This window comes from Castor canadensis, chromosome 2, assembly GCF_047511655.1.
Source record: "Castor canadensis chromosome 2, mCasCan1.hap1v2, whole genome shotgun sequence".
Lineage (NCBI taxonomy): Eukaryota > Metazoa > Chordata > Mammalia > Rodentia > Castoridae > Castor > Castor canadensis.
The window spans coordinates 26310088-26326329 of NC_133387.1; the positions used below are offsets into that span (position 1 = coordinate 26310088).

A 16242-nucleotide genomic window follows, 5' to 3' on the forward strand; every position below is an offset into this window, starting at 1 on the left:
TGTGTATGTGTGTGTTGACCCTGCAGTCTCAGCTGCTTTCAGCCTCTCCCATTTATTGTCATTTCACACCCAATAATCCAGCCTCCCACTTCTAGGCTACAAACAACACTGAGTACAAACCACAGCAAATTTATTACTCAATATCCAGTTCCACATCATAGCACCACCCGGAGCCCTCACTTTCCCCCCCGCAACCTGGCCCCAAGGGTACACCCCAAACAGAAAAAAACAAAAGGAAGCCCAGATCCCTGCTCCTCCTCTGGAAGAAGGGGCCTTGGCCAGGAAGCCCTTCCACAGGTCCCAGCAGGCAGGAGAGCAGACCCCTCTGTGCCCAGAGAGCGAGGCTCCAGACTCCAACGACAGAGAGAACATGCAGGCAGGAGCAGGAGCAGAGGCCTGTCTGTGGGGAGGAAGAGTGGGAGGGAAGGGCACTGCCTGAGGAGTCCGGGAGTCTGGTTATCCCGGGGATGCACGCGGGAGCTTCCGGGCAGCAGGGGCCTGCCCCTGGCTGGTTAGCGCTTTGACAGCTCATGGGACAGCCAGTCGAGCCCATCATATAGGCCTGTGCCTTGGGTGGCACAGGTGGCCTGGACGTACCACTGTGGAAAGAAGGAAAGAAAGAGGTCAGCAGCATTGAAGAAAGACGGTTACATTATACCCTTTCCCCAGACTGTGGCTCTCTTGGGAGAGGCTTGGCACAGTGTGTAGGCAGTAGGGTCCTTACCGTGCGGCTGCGCAAGTGTTGTAACCCCAACTTATCAGTTAGTTCGCTCACAGGCATGGCATTGGGCATGTCCTGCTTGTTGGCAAACACCAGCAGCACCGCATCCCGCAACTCATCCTCTTGCAACTGAGAGGGGAGGAGAGAAAGTGGTCCTTAGGGTCTCCCTGGGTATGCTGGGGAAGCCCCACCCTCCTTTTTGCCTTTTAGCTATTGCTGCTGAACACAAGACAGAGTTATTTATAAATGTGCTTCAGGCCACCTAAGTCTTAATTCCAGAAAAGGACTTCTAAATTTGAGAACTTGCTGCAGGCAAAATGACAAAATTTCCGAATGGAAAAATCAAGAACATGAAGTGCTATTTCTCTTTACCACATATAACTCCCCTTCTTCACCAGTTTCTTAGACTCAGATGTAATGCATGAGAAATCAGGGAGAAAGAAGTCCCATCTCAAACAGGGTGAGATAAACCATGCGTTTCATGTCCACAAAGAAAAACCCATATTCCCCTCCTTCCATGCCTGTGGAGGTTCCCTGACTTCACCACAATGATCTCTCTGGCCCACGCCAAAGCCTCAGTTCCCAGTATTTAGATACTCACCATCTTCTGGAGTTCATCAGCAGACTCCTGGACTCGCTCTCTGTCGTTACTGTCCACCACAAAGATGAGGCCCTGGGTGGGAAGGAAAGGAGAAGGAATCACTCCCACCTGGGTAGTGCTCTAACCTGGCCTTTCCCTCTTCTCTTATCTTTAGTTGTGTCAGCCCTTCTCTAATAAACTTCCACCAAGGCTCTGCATAACTCCTGCCACAAACTAGAAACACTTTGGCACTCAAAGAGGAAGCAGTCTATTTAAAAGATGTGCAAGGGATCAGGGATGAGAGCTAAACAGGCAGTGTGTCCTCAGAACCTTGCTTCCCAGAAGTCTAATACGGCGAAGTCTCAGAACCATTCTAAGGTGAATTCTGGAGAATAAGTAGAGGGAGGTTTTCCTAACAACTCAGTACTTTTAGCTCCAACCGACACCTTGTCGGGGAGGATGGGGGGCTCCCACACACACTTCACCTGAGTGTTCTGGAAGTAGTGCCGCCACAGAGGCCTAATCTTGTCCTGGCCTCCCACATCCCAGACTGTGAAACAGATGTTCTTATATTCCACTGTTTCCACATTGAAGCCTGCAGATAAGTTGGGGGGAAAAAGAGAAAAAGTCCTGAAAGGACACTCGCTAAAACTACTTGAATCTCAACATGGACACAAAACCAGAAGGCAATGATCAAGGCCAAGTTGGGAATAGAACCCAAAAAGGCCTGCAGGTCAACCAACAACAGGGCGGGGCTAAGCCAATCCGCCCCGCCTCCGTCACCATCAGGCACGTAGAGATACCGTGACCCACTTCTTCAGTAGCGGTATCTGGTATCAGGGTCAGCTCCAGATAAGGGTCTGGGCACAACTGGAAGCGGATCCAGAGAAGGCCCGCCACGGCGCTCCTCCCGACCCTCGCCTCGCCCCAGGGCTCACCTATGGTGGGGATGGTGGTGACAATCTCCCCCAACTTCAGTTTGTACAGGATGGTAGTCTTGCCAGCCGCATCCAGGCCAACTGCAACGGAGAGGGGCACAGGGATGGAGATGGGAGCTAGGGAGCCCCCTAGAGACCAGGGAAAGGGAGAAGCTAGGCCAGCTGATGGTGATGGGGGCAGACAGCGGGAGCGGCTCCAGGTGCGCGCTGTTCTTCACCGTCGGGGCCTGAAGGGCAGTCTGGTGGCGTGCGCCAACTCCTGCCCCTAAAGTGGGCGAGGGGCGGGAGAGGCCTGGGAGGCGAGGGGTATGGGAGGAAGGCCGCGTTCCTTTTAAAAGTCGTCTCTAAGGGCGGAATCCTCCCTTCTTAGCAGCCGGGCTAGGGCGGAGGAAGCTTCACCCCACCCAGGCCCGCAGCTCGGGGTTGCAGGCCCCAGGAGCGCTACTGCAGACCCAGACCCGCTCGAGCGCAGAGGCCTGAGAGGTGGGTGACTTGGGGGTCAGAGAGGCAGGTGAGCTGGGCTGGAGGGACGCGGGGGCGGGAGGGCTACGGCGGGGCCGGCGCCCGGATCCGGGCCGCGCAGTCGATCTGCCTCACCCATGAGGATCCGCATCTGCTTCTTCCCGAAGATCCGCGAAAACAGCGCGGACACGGTGAGGCCCATCGCTGGGCCTGGGGCGGGGGGCGCGGGCACGGACGCGGGGTACGGGCTGGAACCGGCCGGCCGCGGGGGGATGGGGCGCAACAGCAGGAGGAGGAGGCACCGCTGCCGCCGCCTCCGCGCGTCCGGGCCCGCCCGACGTCATGCGGCCCCGCCCCTCCTGCCCGCCCCCAGCTCCGCCCTCAGGCTCGGGCGCCTAGCTGGGTACGGCGCGGGCTTTGGGAGTGAGTGCATGACTTTCCTTTATGCTTCAGTCAGACTTTCATTCCTAAGAAGTCTACATTTAAAAGATTCCCAATATGATGACAGGGCCTCTGATCAGCCTCTTTTTGCATCCCTGTTGTCACTACCCTATTCCACTATCATCCCTTCCTATGACTGAAGGGCCTCCTCACAGTTCTCCTGCCCTTTGGTATCTCCTCAATGTCACACAAGTCTTGATGGGGGCCCCTTTTGAAGTTAAAATCCTTTAGTGTCTTGCTTTCACCCAAGGTGAAAATCTAAATGCCTCAAGTTGGGTCCCTCCCTATTGTGCTAGCCCTACCTGTTGTCACCTCCCTCCCATACCCTAGGCTACTGCCTGGAGAGATGCTTAATGCTTTCTGGGTGAGTCAAGCCGAGATCCCAGAAGTTCTCGGAATCTTTTCCGCCTGCCTTTCTGCTGGTTTCCCCTAGTTAGATGGGCAACAGTACTAATCCTTTAAACCTAAAGTATTTTCCTTGAGAGCCTCTGTGCTTTCTTCACAGAGGCCTTCTTCTTCTTAATTTCCATTCCACTTTGAATATATCCATACATACGGCCACGATAGCAGGACCTACTTGTTTTCATGTCTGGTTCCTCTTATATTGTGAGCTCTTTGACGGCAGGCCATGCCTCTTTACGATGTGATCACTTGGCATAGCACTGAGTATGTTGAGTCAGACTGGTTGAGATAGGATTCCTAAGCTTAGTAGCTGTGTGACCTTAGACATGTCACACAACTTCTCTGTGCCTTATGTTTCCATAATTGCAAAAGAGGGCTAATGATACCTTCTGAACACATTTTTATAAAGAATAAACAGCAAAATTCTTGTGAGGCCCCTGGCATATGGCTGGCATTCAGTGCTCTCTATAAATATTTGTTGAATCAACTCAGAACGAATATAGCAAATACTATATGCCAACTAGGTACCGAGCGCGGTGCTAGAAAGGGTGCAGTTTCCGTGGTCTTAACTGCTACCCTGTAATGACTTGCCCCATTAAATAGTTGGAAGTTAGTTCACCTGGGTGTTTGGGAAGAACGCAGTGCGACGTCGCCCCCTGTCGCTCGCTGACGGTAGCCTGAGGACAAGCGAGGGCGCCCTTACCAAACTATCACTTGGGTGTCCTGGACTTGCTGCGCTCTTCCGAACCAGCAGCCTTCTCAACAGGCCGCCTCCCACGCACCGGCTGAGAAGCCCCGCCCACCTCGCGCCCCTGGGAGCGCAGTCTGTGGCGTCGAGATGACGTCACTTCCAGCGGACCCGGAAGCGCCGCGCCGCTGTGGGCTGGCCGCAGCAGTCAGGAAGTGGTGAAGGAACCAAACTCAGCGTAAGCCCCTAGTGGACAGTGGGCGGAGGGGCCCGACCTCGGCTGCTGGGTACGGGTGGAGCAGAGACGGCGCAGCGGCCGGTGCTGGCGGGTCGTGGCCTGGCGCTCTTCTGGCGCGAACGTCGCCCCGCCTCCCTGGTAGGACCTGCCACCGCCCTCTCCAGAGCCTGGGCCCCTTCCTGCATCCGGTTCTGGGCAGAGGGGTGGGACGGGGGTGCGGCCTTCGGCCGGACTGCCCTCTTCAACGGGCTTCCACTTCACGGCCGTCTCCCGGGCTGCCGGAACGCTGACGTGGAGCAACCCGCTCCAGAACCCCCATGGAGAAGTTTGGGATGAATTTCGGGAGCGGCCCGAGCAAGAAGGACCTCCTGGAGACCATCGAGACGCAGAAGAAGCAGCTTCTCCAGTATCAGGCACGGCTCAAGGATGTGGTCCGCGCCTATAAAAGTTTGTTGAAAGAGAAAGAGGCACTCGAGGCCAGCATCAAGGTGCTGTCTGTATCCCATGAGGCAGATGTGGGCCTCGCAGGTGTCCAGCCTCCAGGTCTCGCCTTTCCTGATTCTGTGGATGACCGGTGCTCCACTCATAGTGAGGACAGCACTGGGACTGCTACTAGCTTGGACACTGCAGCCAGTCTCACCAGCATCAAGGGTGAGTTAGGGGTAGAAGATGAGAGGCTGTCCCGTGGACCTCCACCTCCAAAGTCCGAAGAGGCTAATGGGTCTGAGAGTGGTGTGAGCAGTAGCAGTGGTGATGGGCTGTTTGTGGGTGGTGAGGTGGACAAAAGACTGCACCAACTGAAGACCCAGTTGGCTACTTTGACCAGTTCTTTGGCTACAGTCACCCAGGAGAAGTCCCGCATGGAGGCTTCTTACCTGGCTGACAAGAAGAAGATGAAACAGGACTTAGAGGATGCCAATAAAAAGGCAGAGGAAGAGAGGGGCCGTCTGGAGGGAGAATTGAAGGGACTGCAGGAGCAGATAGCAGAAACCAAAGCCCGACTTATAACGCAACAGCATGATCGGGCCCAAGAGCAGAGTGACCATGCCTTGATGTTGCGTGAGCTTCAGAAGCTGCTGCAGGAGGAGAGGACCCAGCGCCAGGACCTAGAGCTTCGGTTAGAAGAGACTCGAGAAGCCCTAGCAGGGCGGGCATATGCTGCTGATCAGATGGAAGGGTTTGAACTGCAGACCAAGCAGCTGACCCGGGAGGTGGAGGAGCTGAAAGGTGAGCTGCAGGCCATTAGAGATGAGAAGAATCGACCAGACCCCCGGCTGCAAGTGCTTCAGGAAGAGGCTGCCCACCTTAAGAGCCATTTCCAGGCTCAGTTGCAGCAGGAAATAAGGAAGGTAATTATCCTCATCTCCTTCAATCATTAGTCTCTTAATCCAAAGTGGGAAATACTAGACTTTTGTTCTTGTTTTTTCCTCCTTTGGTAGTTAAAACTAAGTGGCTGCACTCTTGATTTTTTTTGTGTGTGTGTGTGACAGGGTTTCACTATGTAGTCCAGGCTGACTTTGAACTTTTGATCTTCTTGCCTCAGCCTTCTGCGTGTTGGAATTACAGGTGTGTATCACCATGGCCATCATGCACTCTAATTTTTCAAGATACCTGAAAAATCTTACTGATGAGTTCTGGGAAATCCTGTTCTGTGTGTGTCCTTTTAACAGGATTTGGAGTTTTGGAGTGTGGCTGGATCTGAGCCATACAGCTCTGAGACTGTGGGCATTGGCATCTGACCAGTTGATCTGTGATGCAATACAGTGTGGCAGCTGTATAGTGGAAGGAAGGTAGTGTGTATACCTAGAGGTATGTGTCTGTAGGTAGAGAAGGGGGCACAGAAGATTTTCTCAGAAGAAATAATGTCTTGTAAATTGCTTTCAGTTGAGATTTACCAATTTTGGAAAAGTACTGTTTTATAGAGAGAAATCCAACCCAGCTTTGAATTTCTAGGAATATTGGAAAAGGAAAAGAATGTTATATGATTTCTTAATAGGATTTGGGGAAGCACATGATAAACGTCAGGAACATACTTTGTATGTAAGCTTGATGGAAAACTAAAGCAGAACAAGAACAGCTGTACAAAGGAGCTTAATATTGAAAATCCCCAGTTTCCATTGTTGCCAGGTCATCCCAATCCTGTGACCTTTTTGCTCCTCTCTCTTTCCCCCCTCACCCCCAAAGTTTACTGTAGGGCTTTGTAGCTTTTCTGGATGCATTTTTGTTTGTTCCCTTGTTTTGCAGACAGCCCTTGCAGAGGATCAGCTCCGCCAGCAATCTCAGGTGGAAGAGCAAAGGGTAGCAGCTCTAGAGAACCAAATATCTGAGGTGTCTGAACTGCTGGGCACCTATGAGAAAGCCAAGCAGAAGGACCAGCTAACCATCCAGAAGCTGAAGGAGCGCATTTTACAGCTGGACCTGGAGAACAAGACACTGGCTCTTGCAGCCTCTAGCCGGTCCCCTCTGGAGAGCCATGGAGATGAGTCCAGTCTGGATGTCAATGTCCTGAAGGATAAGATGGAGAAGCTGAAGAGGCTGTTGCAGGTTGCAGCCAGAAAAAGTCAGGTGACCCTGGATGTGGAGAAGCTCTGTGATCTAGAGATAATGCCCAGCTCAGAGGCTGCAGATGGGGAAAAAGCTACTGCACTCTACTACCAACAGGAGCTGAAGCAGCTGAAGGAGGAGTTTGAGCGCTACAAGATGAGGGCCCAGGTTGTGCTCAAGAGCAAGAATACCAAAGATGGGAACTTAGCCAAGGAGTTGGAGGTAGCCCAGGAGCAGCTTGCAGAGCTGAAGGAGAAGTACATCTCCCTTCGGCTGTCCTGCGAGGAGCTCGAGCGCCAGCACCAGCAGGAGGCTGAGGACTGGAGGCAGGAGCTGGCTCGGCTGCAGCAGCTTCACCGGCAGGAGCTGGAGCGCAGCCAGCTGGACTTCAGGGACCGTACACTGAAACTGGAGGAGGAGCTGCACAAACAGCGGGACCGTGCCCTAGCTGTGCTCACTGAGAAGGACTTGGAGCTGGAGCAACTGCGTTCTGTGGCCTTGTCCTCCGGACTGCCAGGACGTAGAAGCCCTGTGGGTAGTGGGGGTCCTGGGGACCCAGCAGACACATCTTCCCCAGATAGCCTGACTCAAGCACTACAACTTGCTGCAGTCAGTGAGCCCACTTTCTTCCTATATGCTGAGCAGTTGGCCCGTAAGGAGGTAGAGATCACATCGCTGAGGAAACAGAAACATAGGCTGGAGGTGGAGGCACATCAGCTGCAGGAACGGCTGCTGGAGGAGGGGGAGCGGCATCGAGAGGAGGTTGGAGCCCTTCAGAGCCACATCGAAAAGAACATCAGGGATCAGAGCAGGGAGGGAGCCAACCTGGAGTATCTCAAAAACATCATTTACCGCTTCCTGACCTTGTCTGACAACCTGGGCCGCCAGCAAACACTCACAGCCATACTGACAATTTTACATTTCAGTCCAGAGGAGAAACAAGTGATAATGCGGCTCCCAAGTGGTGGTAGCTGGTGGCCTTCTGGCAAGAGATGATACCTTTTTGCTAACTCCTGAAATTTCTGTGCCTCTTTTATGTGGGAAGGGCAGTCTCTGACTTTTATTGCCTTCTTTTACATTATCATTTATATCTTCACTGTGTGAACTTGGAGACGGGATTTTTCTGTCAAATGCCATTAATCCTTGGCTCTAGAGATACTGAAAGTGTTGGGATGGCTTCTTCTGGTGGAGTGTTTGTTGAGAGAAGATGAGAGAGAGGTTAATTAGGAGTAAGAGGTGAAAAGTTGAAGTGGTGAGAATCTTTTAAAATAAGATGCTTTAATATTATGCTCCTAGCACAGAGCAAGGAGTAACTGTGACTCTAAAGGAAGTTCAGTTAACTGCTGAACATGTACAGTGACCAGCTGTTTTCTTTATCTCATCGCATTGTGAGTCTGGTCCACTGCTGTCCTGATTCTCTGGGGACATAAAGCCAGGCTGGAAAGGGATCAGAAAGTTTAAAATAGTGACACATTTTCCACTAGTCCAAAGGGCCAAAGAATAGTGAGTTCATTCTGAAACTGGGAAGCTTGGTCAAGTTAGGCCTAGGAGGACCTAAGCAATCTAGACACACACCACTTGTGATCGTCCTGGAGAGGGCACTGAGCACCAATTTGATGTTAGGGATTTCCTGAGTAACCTGCTTTTGGCCCTGACAGGAATAAAAAATAAACCTTTCTTTCTGGTCCTTGCCTTAATCTACCTGCCTAAGGTTGGCCTGAGATTGTGAGTGAATGACTTCACTATCTTCCCTTCAATACTGAACTTGCCTTCAGAAATGAAATCCTAGCTTCTTTCAGAGAGGCAAACAGTAAGCTCTGATCCTGCATGGATAAAAAAGAATTCCCACTAAGAATTGCTCCAGGTTTTTGCTTTTGTAGAAACAGGGAAGAGGAACAGATTTGCTTGGGAAGAGTCCAAAAGATTGTTGTGACCCTCACAGGAAAGTGGTAGAAGCTCAGCTGAAGGTGGGTTGGGGTACTTTCTGCCCTGTGGGTCTTGGCAAAGTATATTAATTAGTTCTGCTCTTTAAGGAAGGGTGGTTCTCAGAAAACTGTGAATCCAAACAGTATCAGTTGCTCTCTATCTTTGCTCCATCAGCTCCTGTTGGTTGTAAAGCTCTTTGGACTGAAAAAGACCAGTGCTTGGCTACTAACGGGACTGACATAGCTTTCTGTTATTCTGTTGTAAAGGTCTGTTTTGGAGGGTTGGGATGCAGAAAACAGTGTCCTAAGTGGGTGGCTAGGTGACCTGGATTACCTGCAGTGAGCAGACTTAAATAGAACAGAAGTGATATGTTCAAATGATAACGACAAACCATGGAATCATTAAACCTGAGTGAGTTGATCTGTCTGTTTCCTTAATGGTATGTGTATCTGGATACAAGTAGCGTGTGATTGAAAGAACTGGAAATAATACTTCATTGTGTTAATCCGTGAGCTTACCACAGAGGAATACCCCAGTGCTTTAACTGTCTCAGTTTTAACATGGATTTGCAGAATGGAATTGTGTGTGTATGTGTTTCTGTGGAGGGAGTTTGACTGGAAAAAGCTTCCTCGTGGTGTAGTGAGCAGACTTGACACTTTCATAATTACTGCTTCAAACTCTAGAAGTAATCTGTTTGTGAATGTTTTGTTATCCTCAAAGTCAGGATTCATGGTATCCTGGAAATGTGTCTCAGGACATCAAGCTAATAATAGTAGACTTCATTTTCCTTCCTTGTTCTCTCTAAATGTAGGAGACCTTGTAATTGTTGTTTCCAGGTGGTTATGAACAGAATAGAAAGATCCATAGTTAAAATTGCTTTTCTAGAAGTAATAGCTACTGTGCTTTTAACTTTTAAGAGGTTTCCAACTAGGCAAAGAATTAGTTCAATTTCTGATTAATAATTTTTTGTTACTGGGCACTGGTGGCTCATGCCTCTAATCCTAGCTACTCAGGAGGCAGAGATCAGGAGGATTGCAGTTTGAAGCCAGCTCAGGCAAATAGTTTGTGAGACCTTATCTTGAAAAAACCCATCACAAAAATGGGCTGGTGGAGTGGCTCAACTAGGCCTTGAGTTCAAACCTTAGTACCACCAAAACAATTTTTTTTGTTAGATAAAATTAATTTTATTTTAAAGATATATCAGCATTAGTATAATAATTAGTAATATTAATATGTCCATCCAAATTTAAGTCATTGATTATTTCCTATTTTGTATGGCATTTCTTTTTTGTCTTTATTTATTTTTTGGTGGTATGGTGCTTTGAACTCAGGGCTTCCTGCTGGCTCCTACCTATGGCTTCCCACATATATATGCACACCACCACACCTAGTTTGTTGGCTGAGATGGGGCCTTGCTAACTTTTTACCTGGATTGACCTTGAACATATCCTCCTGATCTCTGCCTCTCAAGTAGCTCTGATTCCAGATGTGAGCTACTGCCCCAAGCATATTTGGTTTTTTTAAATTAAAAATTAAATCTGATAAAGTTTGTACATATTGATAAGGTACTATGTGTTATTCTTACATAGGCATACATTGTGTAGTGTTTAAGTCAGGTTAAATACATCTTTTCAAACACTTGTCATTTCTTTATGATGAAAGCATTCAATATCCTTTCTTTTACCTTTTTTGAAATGCACAGTACATTATTATCATCTGTAGTCATCCTACTATGCAGTACTACATCAGAACATCTTATTCCCATCTAACTCAGTATCCATTGATCAACTTTTCCCTGTCTCCCCCTTCCTGCCACTCTCCCCAGCCTCTAGTAACTATTGTTCTTCTCTCAGTTTCTCCAACTCTGGACTGAGATCCTCCTACCTAAACCTCCCTTGTAGCTGGAACCACAGGTATGTACCACTACTCTTGGCTTGTTTGTTGAGATGGGAGTCTCACCAACTTTTTGCCTGGGCTGGCCTTGGACTATGATCCTCCTGATCTCTGCCTTCTGAGTATCTGGGATTACAGATGTGTACCACCATGCCTAGCCCCTTGCCCATTTTTCAATTTAGATAGTTTGTTTTTGCTATTGAGTTTTTGGAGTTCTTTATGTATTCTGGTTGTCAACCCTTTGTCAGAAGTATAGTTTGTAAATATCTCGAATGCAAATTCTGTATGTTGTGTTTGCACTCTGTTGAGTGTTTCCTTTGCTGAGAAGAAGATTTTAGTTTGTTTCTTATGCTTTTATTTATTTTTTTCCTGTGGTGTTAGTTATAATGTCTCCCTTTTCATTCAATTGGTTTATTTGAGTCTTCTCTCTTTCTTAGTCTCGGTGAGAGTTTGTCCATTTTATTTTTTAAAGAACTAACTCTCCATTTTATTGACCCTTTGTATTTTTTTTTAAATCTCTGTTTCATTTATTTCTATTCTGATCTTTAGTATTTCTTTCTACTAATTTTGGATTTTCCTCCTTTTTCTAGTTCTTTGAGATGGAATGATACGTTGTTTATTTGAGATATTTCTGTTTCTTTCATGTGGGTATTGATTACTATTGGCTTCCCTGTTGTTACTATTTTTGCAGTATCCCATTGGTTTTGCTATGTTGTGTTGACATTTTCATTTGTTTCAAGGGATCTTGTAATTTCCTTCTTAATTTCTTCCTGTATTCATTGATTGTTTAGAGTAATTTTACAATTTCTGCATACTTTGTGTAATTTCCAAAGTTTTTCTTAGTGATATCTGATTTAATTGCATTATGGTCAGACAAGATACTCAGCATGATTTCAGTTTTTAAAAATTTGTTGAGACTTCTTTTGTGGCCTGTCTTATGGTCTGTCTGGGAGAATGTTCCATGTACTGATGAGAATGCGTATTTGGCAACTGTTGGATGAAATGCTCCATAGATATCTGTTGGATCCAGGGTATAATTTAACTGCTGTTTCTCAATTTTCTGTCTGCATGGTCTGCCCATTGCTGAAAGTGGGATGTTGAACTCCCCTAATATTATTGCATTGGTGGCTACCTCCCCCTCTAGGTCTATGAATATTTATTTTACATAGTTGAGTGCTATAATGTTAGCTGCATATATATATTTAGAATTGTTATTTCCTTTTGATGAATTGACCCCTTTATCATTATAAAATGACCTTCCGTGTCTCTTTTTTACTGTTGTAAATTTAAATTCTGTTTTATCTGACGTAAGTATGGCTGTTCTGACTTTCTTTTTGATTTCATTTGCATGGAATATCTTATTCCATCCCTTCACTTTCAGTCTATGTGAGGGTGAAGTACATTTCTTGTAAGTGACATATAATTGGGTCTTATTTTTTCATCCATTCAGGCCTCCCCCCTCTTTTTTTATTTTATTTATTTATTTTTTTTGGTGGTGCTGGGGATGGAACCCAGTTTGTGCATGCTAGGCAAGCATTCTGCCACTGAGCTACATCCCTGGCCTACTCTATGTCTTTTGATTGTAGAACTTAATTCACTTTACACTTAAAGTAATTATCAAATGGTAAGGTTATTTCAGCCAGCGTGTAACTTGTTTTCTAATTTTATAGTAGTTCTGTCATCTCTTACAGTCTTGCTTTGTAGTTGTGATTTACTACAGTAGTATGTCCATTATTTGTAGTTTGGCTGTTATAGATTTTTATTTTGAAATCTTTTGATCACAACAAGCTATTTTGAAATGATAACATGATTATAGAGATAAGAAGAGAAACAAACAGAAAATATGCTAATAAAAACTTTAAGCTGGAGCCAGGTGCCAGTTGCTCACTCCTGTAATCCTCGCTACTCCAGAGACACAGATCAGAAGGATCATGGTTCGAGGCCAGCCTGGGCAAATATTCCATGAGACCCTATCTCGAGCATATTCAACACAAAAATGGTGGCTGAAGTGGTAGAGCACCTGCCTACCAAGCATGACTCCCTGAGTTCAAACCCTAGTATCATGTTAAAAAAAAAAAAAGTAAAAAGAAGAAAAAAGAAAAAAACCCTCTACATCAGATGTACTTGCTTAAATCTGTAATCCTAGCTACTTGGGAGGCAATCAGGAAGACTGTGGCTTGAGGCCAGCCCTCGAGATAGGTTCAGAGTCTCCCCTCCCTTATCTCAGCCAATACAAATAAACTGTGGTGATACATGTCTGTAATCCCAGCTACATGGGAGGTCATAGATAAGACAGTTGTGATCCAGTCCTGCTTAGGCATAAAGCGAGACCCTGTCTAGAAAATAACCAAAGCAAAAAGGGCTGGTTTCTTCACTCTTCCAGTCTCAAATAGCTCAAGTTATAGAGTGCCTGCCTAGCAAACTTGAGGACCTGAGTTCAAACCCCAGTACTACTAAAAACAAAAACAAGGAAAACCCCAAACCTAAAAAATACCCCAAACCCTCTAACCTTGCATTCCTTCCTTTCCACATTTTGAATTTTACATCTGTTATATTGCTTATCTCTTAACTTTAACGTAGTTGTTTTCATTGTTTTTCTCACATCAGAAAACAATTTGACCTTTTATTTAAAAGTTAAACACAAACCTGTCTTATTATCCATTGTTTCTGTTCTTTGCATGTTCATACAAATCTTTTACAAATATTCACACCAGCATTATTTTTAATAACTGAAAACTATACTCATTTACATATTGATGTAAATGAGTAATTGTGGTTCACCCATACAAAGGAATACTCTTCAGAAAAAATGTAGATTTTTTAATTTTTATTTTATTGTTACATTTACTCACAGGTATTGTTTGGGCCACCTCCCCCACTTGTTTTGTTTTTTAGTCTTCATAGTATAGATACGGTTTGTGAACTATGTTTATAACTTAAGAAAATTCTGAATTTGTGTAGTTTCCTCTTATCAGTGAATTTTATACCTTCTATTGTTTTCTTCTTTCCCATTAATGTCTTTCTTTTAGTTTGTAGGACAGTCTGGTGGAGATACATTCTCTCAGCTTTTATCTTTCCTTCACTTCTAAAGGATAGCTTTTCTGGGAATGGTATTCTTGGTTGTCATTTTTTCCCCTTCAGTACTGTGAAAAATCTCATGCCAGTCTTGCCTGGCCTATAAGGTTTCTGCTGAGAAGTCTGCTGTCAGGAAATGCTTGTATGTTCTTTGTTCCTTTTCTCTTTGTGCCTTTCGAGTCTTCTCTCTTTCTCCTTTGAAAGTTTAATTATAGTATTTCTTGGGGTAGACTTTGTTGCGTTAACTCTGACTGGTGACCTTTGATCTTTCTTTACTTGGATCTTTATATCCTCTAGATTTGGGGAATTTTTTTGTTGTGGTCTCTTTGAATGAATGTTCTACCCCTATAGCACTTTCAGATCCCCCTTGAACCTCCAAACTCAAATACTTGGTCTTTTAACACTGTCCCAAAGTTCCGATAAGCGCTCTTCATTCCTTTTCATCCTTTTTTCTCCTTCAACTATGCATTTTCAAATAGCCTGTTTTTTTTTTTTAAATGGGATTGGAGTTTGAACTCAGTGCTTCACACGTGCTAGGTAGGTCTCTTCACACTTCCAGCCCTCAAATAGCCTGTTTAAAAATTCTTCTGTTTTACTTGTCCTGCTATTGATAATTTGTCATGTTTTTAGTTTGCTTAGTGTATTTTTTTGGCTTAAATTTTGTTAGATTTTTAAAAATTTCTTCCATATTGCTGTTGTTAGAGTATTGAATTTTTCTGTGTTCTTGAAGCTTGTAAAGTTAAATTCAGCAAGGAAAAACAGCTGTTTTAAATTCTCCATCTGAGAGTTTGCCTCTACTGTTTGCTATCTGGTTAGTTTCTAGTACCTTATCTTGACCTTTAGGTAAGGTCATGATTTTCTGAATGTTTTGATGTTTTGTGTGCAACATCATCTGGGAATTGATGAAAGTAAGGCTACTTACTTTCTCTGAGCCTATAGTCACTTCTACTATTTCAGCACTAGATGACACCCTACATTGAAGTTTGCCAGTGGTCCCACTGTGGGTGTGCTGTCACTGGTTCAGCTCTAGAGGGTGATTCAAGCCCATGTTGTCCCAGCTCTATAGTTGGGGTGTTGTCTAGCATGAACCAAAAAGGGTAGTACATTCCTCTAAGCCTCTCTTTGGGGCTGGGTTAGGCCCAGATACTTGTCTATAGTTGCCAGCCTGTGGTCAGGCACTGTAGAATTCTGCCCTTCTCTGGGCAAAATCACCATGTAGGGACCAGTCCCGGGCTTCTAAGCCTGTGGCCACCAATGCCACAAAGCCTTGTCATCACTTTAGCCCACTGGCTGCCAAGACCAACCCTATACCTGGGGTGTGACCAAAGCCCATGCTACTGTAGGCTGTCTACTACTGAGTTAGACTTGTGGTCCAAGATTGCTGCAATCAGCTACTGATGGTGCTGGCTGGAATAGAAGTTTGGTAGACTGGGGCTGTGAGTCTCTACCTAGTACTTGTGCTATTTCAGAGGCTCTGTGGGTACTGGTCTAGGAAAGGGGGCCATTAGGATCTGCCTAGTGTTGAGTTTCACCAGCTATGTAACAAGTTCCAAGGCAAAGTCCTGTGCTAACTACACTGTGCTGCCCTCAGCTAATGGAATCTTGCACCATGCTGTGCTGCCTAAGATTGGGATAGTGTTGGTCAAGCAGTCTTTTGGCCACCAAGGTAGTTGGTATCTTGGTCATGCCTAAATTGCACAGCTGCAATAATCTGCACAGTCTTGGGGTTCACTCAGACCTATGCCACAGGTGGTGGTGACATAGGTTGAAATGAATCTGTACCACTGGGGTACAGGTCTCTTCCTAGTGTCACGGTAGGTCTGGAGGTTCCAACTGTGAGCACTGACCTGAGAACAGCTGTGCTGTCCAAGGCTGGGGCTAAGGATGGAAACAGTCCCTTGGCTACAAAGGCTGTTGCAAAGCTGAGTTCTACCAGAGTCTCACAGCTGTAGAGAATTGCACATTCTGAAGAAGGTACCCCAGGCTCACTCCAAGGCTGGCAATGATGTTTTCTTTTTTTTCTTGGTAGTACTGGGGTTAGAACTGAGGGCTTCGTGCTTGCAAGACAGGTGCTCTACTGCTTGAACCACTCTTCTATCCAAGGCTGGCAATGTTGCAGACTGAAATGAGTCTGTTCCACCATGCTGGGACAGCAGGCCTAGAGGCTCATCTGTGAGTCTTCAGTTTTACTGTGTGCTGGATCTTAACCAGGGTGGCCCTGGAACTGGGCTCCAAGTCAAAGCCTTGTGCTAAAAGCACAAAGCAGATTTTATTCCCTGCTCCCCAGCAGGTGCAGTCTTGCTCCCTGCTGCCACCCCAGGTTGGAGGAGGGGT

The 16242-nt window shown here is 46.4% G+C and overlaps 3 protein-coding genes across 3 annotated transcripts in view; 2 read left to right on the plus strand and 1 right to left on the minus strand.

Annotated features, from left to right (window-relative positions):
* Positions 1-113: 113 nt before the first annotated feature.
* On the minus strand, positions 114-3025 carry Arf5 (ARF GTPase 5). Its single transcript, XM_020187028.2, has 6 exons — positions 2837-3025; positions 2240-2320; positions 1787-1896; positions 1323-1394; positions 725-850; positions 114-599 (listed from the first exon to the last, which is right to left on the minus strand). Exons 1-6 carry the CDS (start codon positions 2901-2903, stop codon positions 513-515), a joined length of 543 nt encoding a protein of 180 aa, XP_020042617.1. The 5' UTR covers positions 2904-3025; the 3' UTR covers positions 114-512.
* Positions 2224-16242, plus strand: part of Znf800 (zinc finger protein 800) — a 210051-nt gene continuing 196032 nt past the window's right edge. The window contains exon 1 of the mRNA XM_074063920.1: positions 2224-2722. The gene's annotated coding sequence lies outside the window, so the exon portion shown is untranslated. The remainder of the gene's footprint in view (positions 2723-16242) is intronic.
* Positions 3106-9360, plus strand: Gcc1 (GRIP and coiled-coil domain containing 1). Its single transcript, XM_020187157.2, has 2 exons — positions 3106-5819; positions 6715-9360. Exons 1-2 carry the CDS (start codon positions 4788-4790, stop codon positions 8008-8010), a joined length of 2328 nt encoding a protein of 775 aa, XP_020042746.2. The 5' UTR covers positions 3106-4787; the 3' UTR covers positions 8011-9360.

Bases quoted from the DNA above. Each gene is read 5' to 3' on its own strand.
- Arf5 (XM_020187028.2), bottom strand. From the start codon at position 2,903: ATGGGCCTCACCGTGTCCGCGCTGTTTTCGCGGATCTTCGGGAAGAAG. The intron at 1,897-2,239 runs GTGAGCCCTGGG...ACTTATCTGCAG, and splicing joins CACCACCATCCCCACCATAG to GCTTCAATGTGGAAACAGTG. The intron at 600-724 runs GTAAGGACCCTA...TTCTTTCCACAG, and splicing joins AACACTTGCGCAGCCGCACG to TGGTACGTCCAGGCCACCTG.
- Gcc1 (XM_020187157.2), top strand. From the start codon at position 4,788: ATGGAGAAGTTTGGGATGAATTTCGGGAGCGGCCCGAGCAAGAAGGAC. The intron at 5,820-6,714 runs GTAATTATCCTC...CTTGTTTTGCAG, and splicing joins TGCAGCAGGAAATAAGGAAG to ACAGCCCTTGCAGAGGATCA.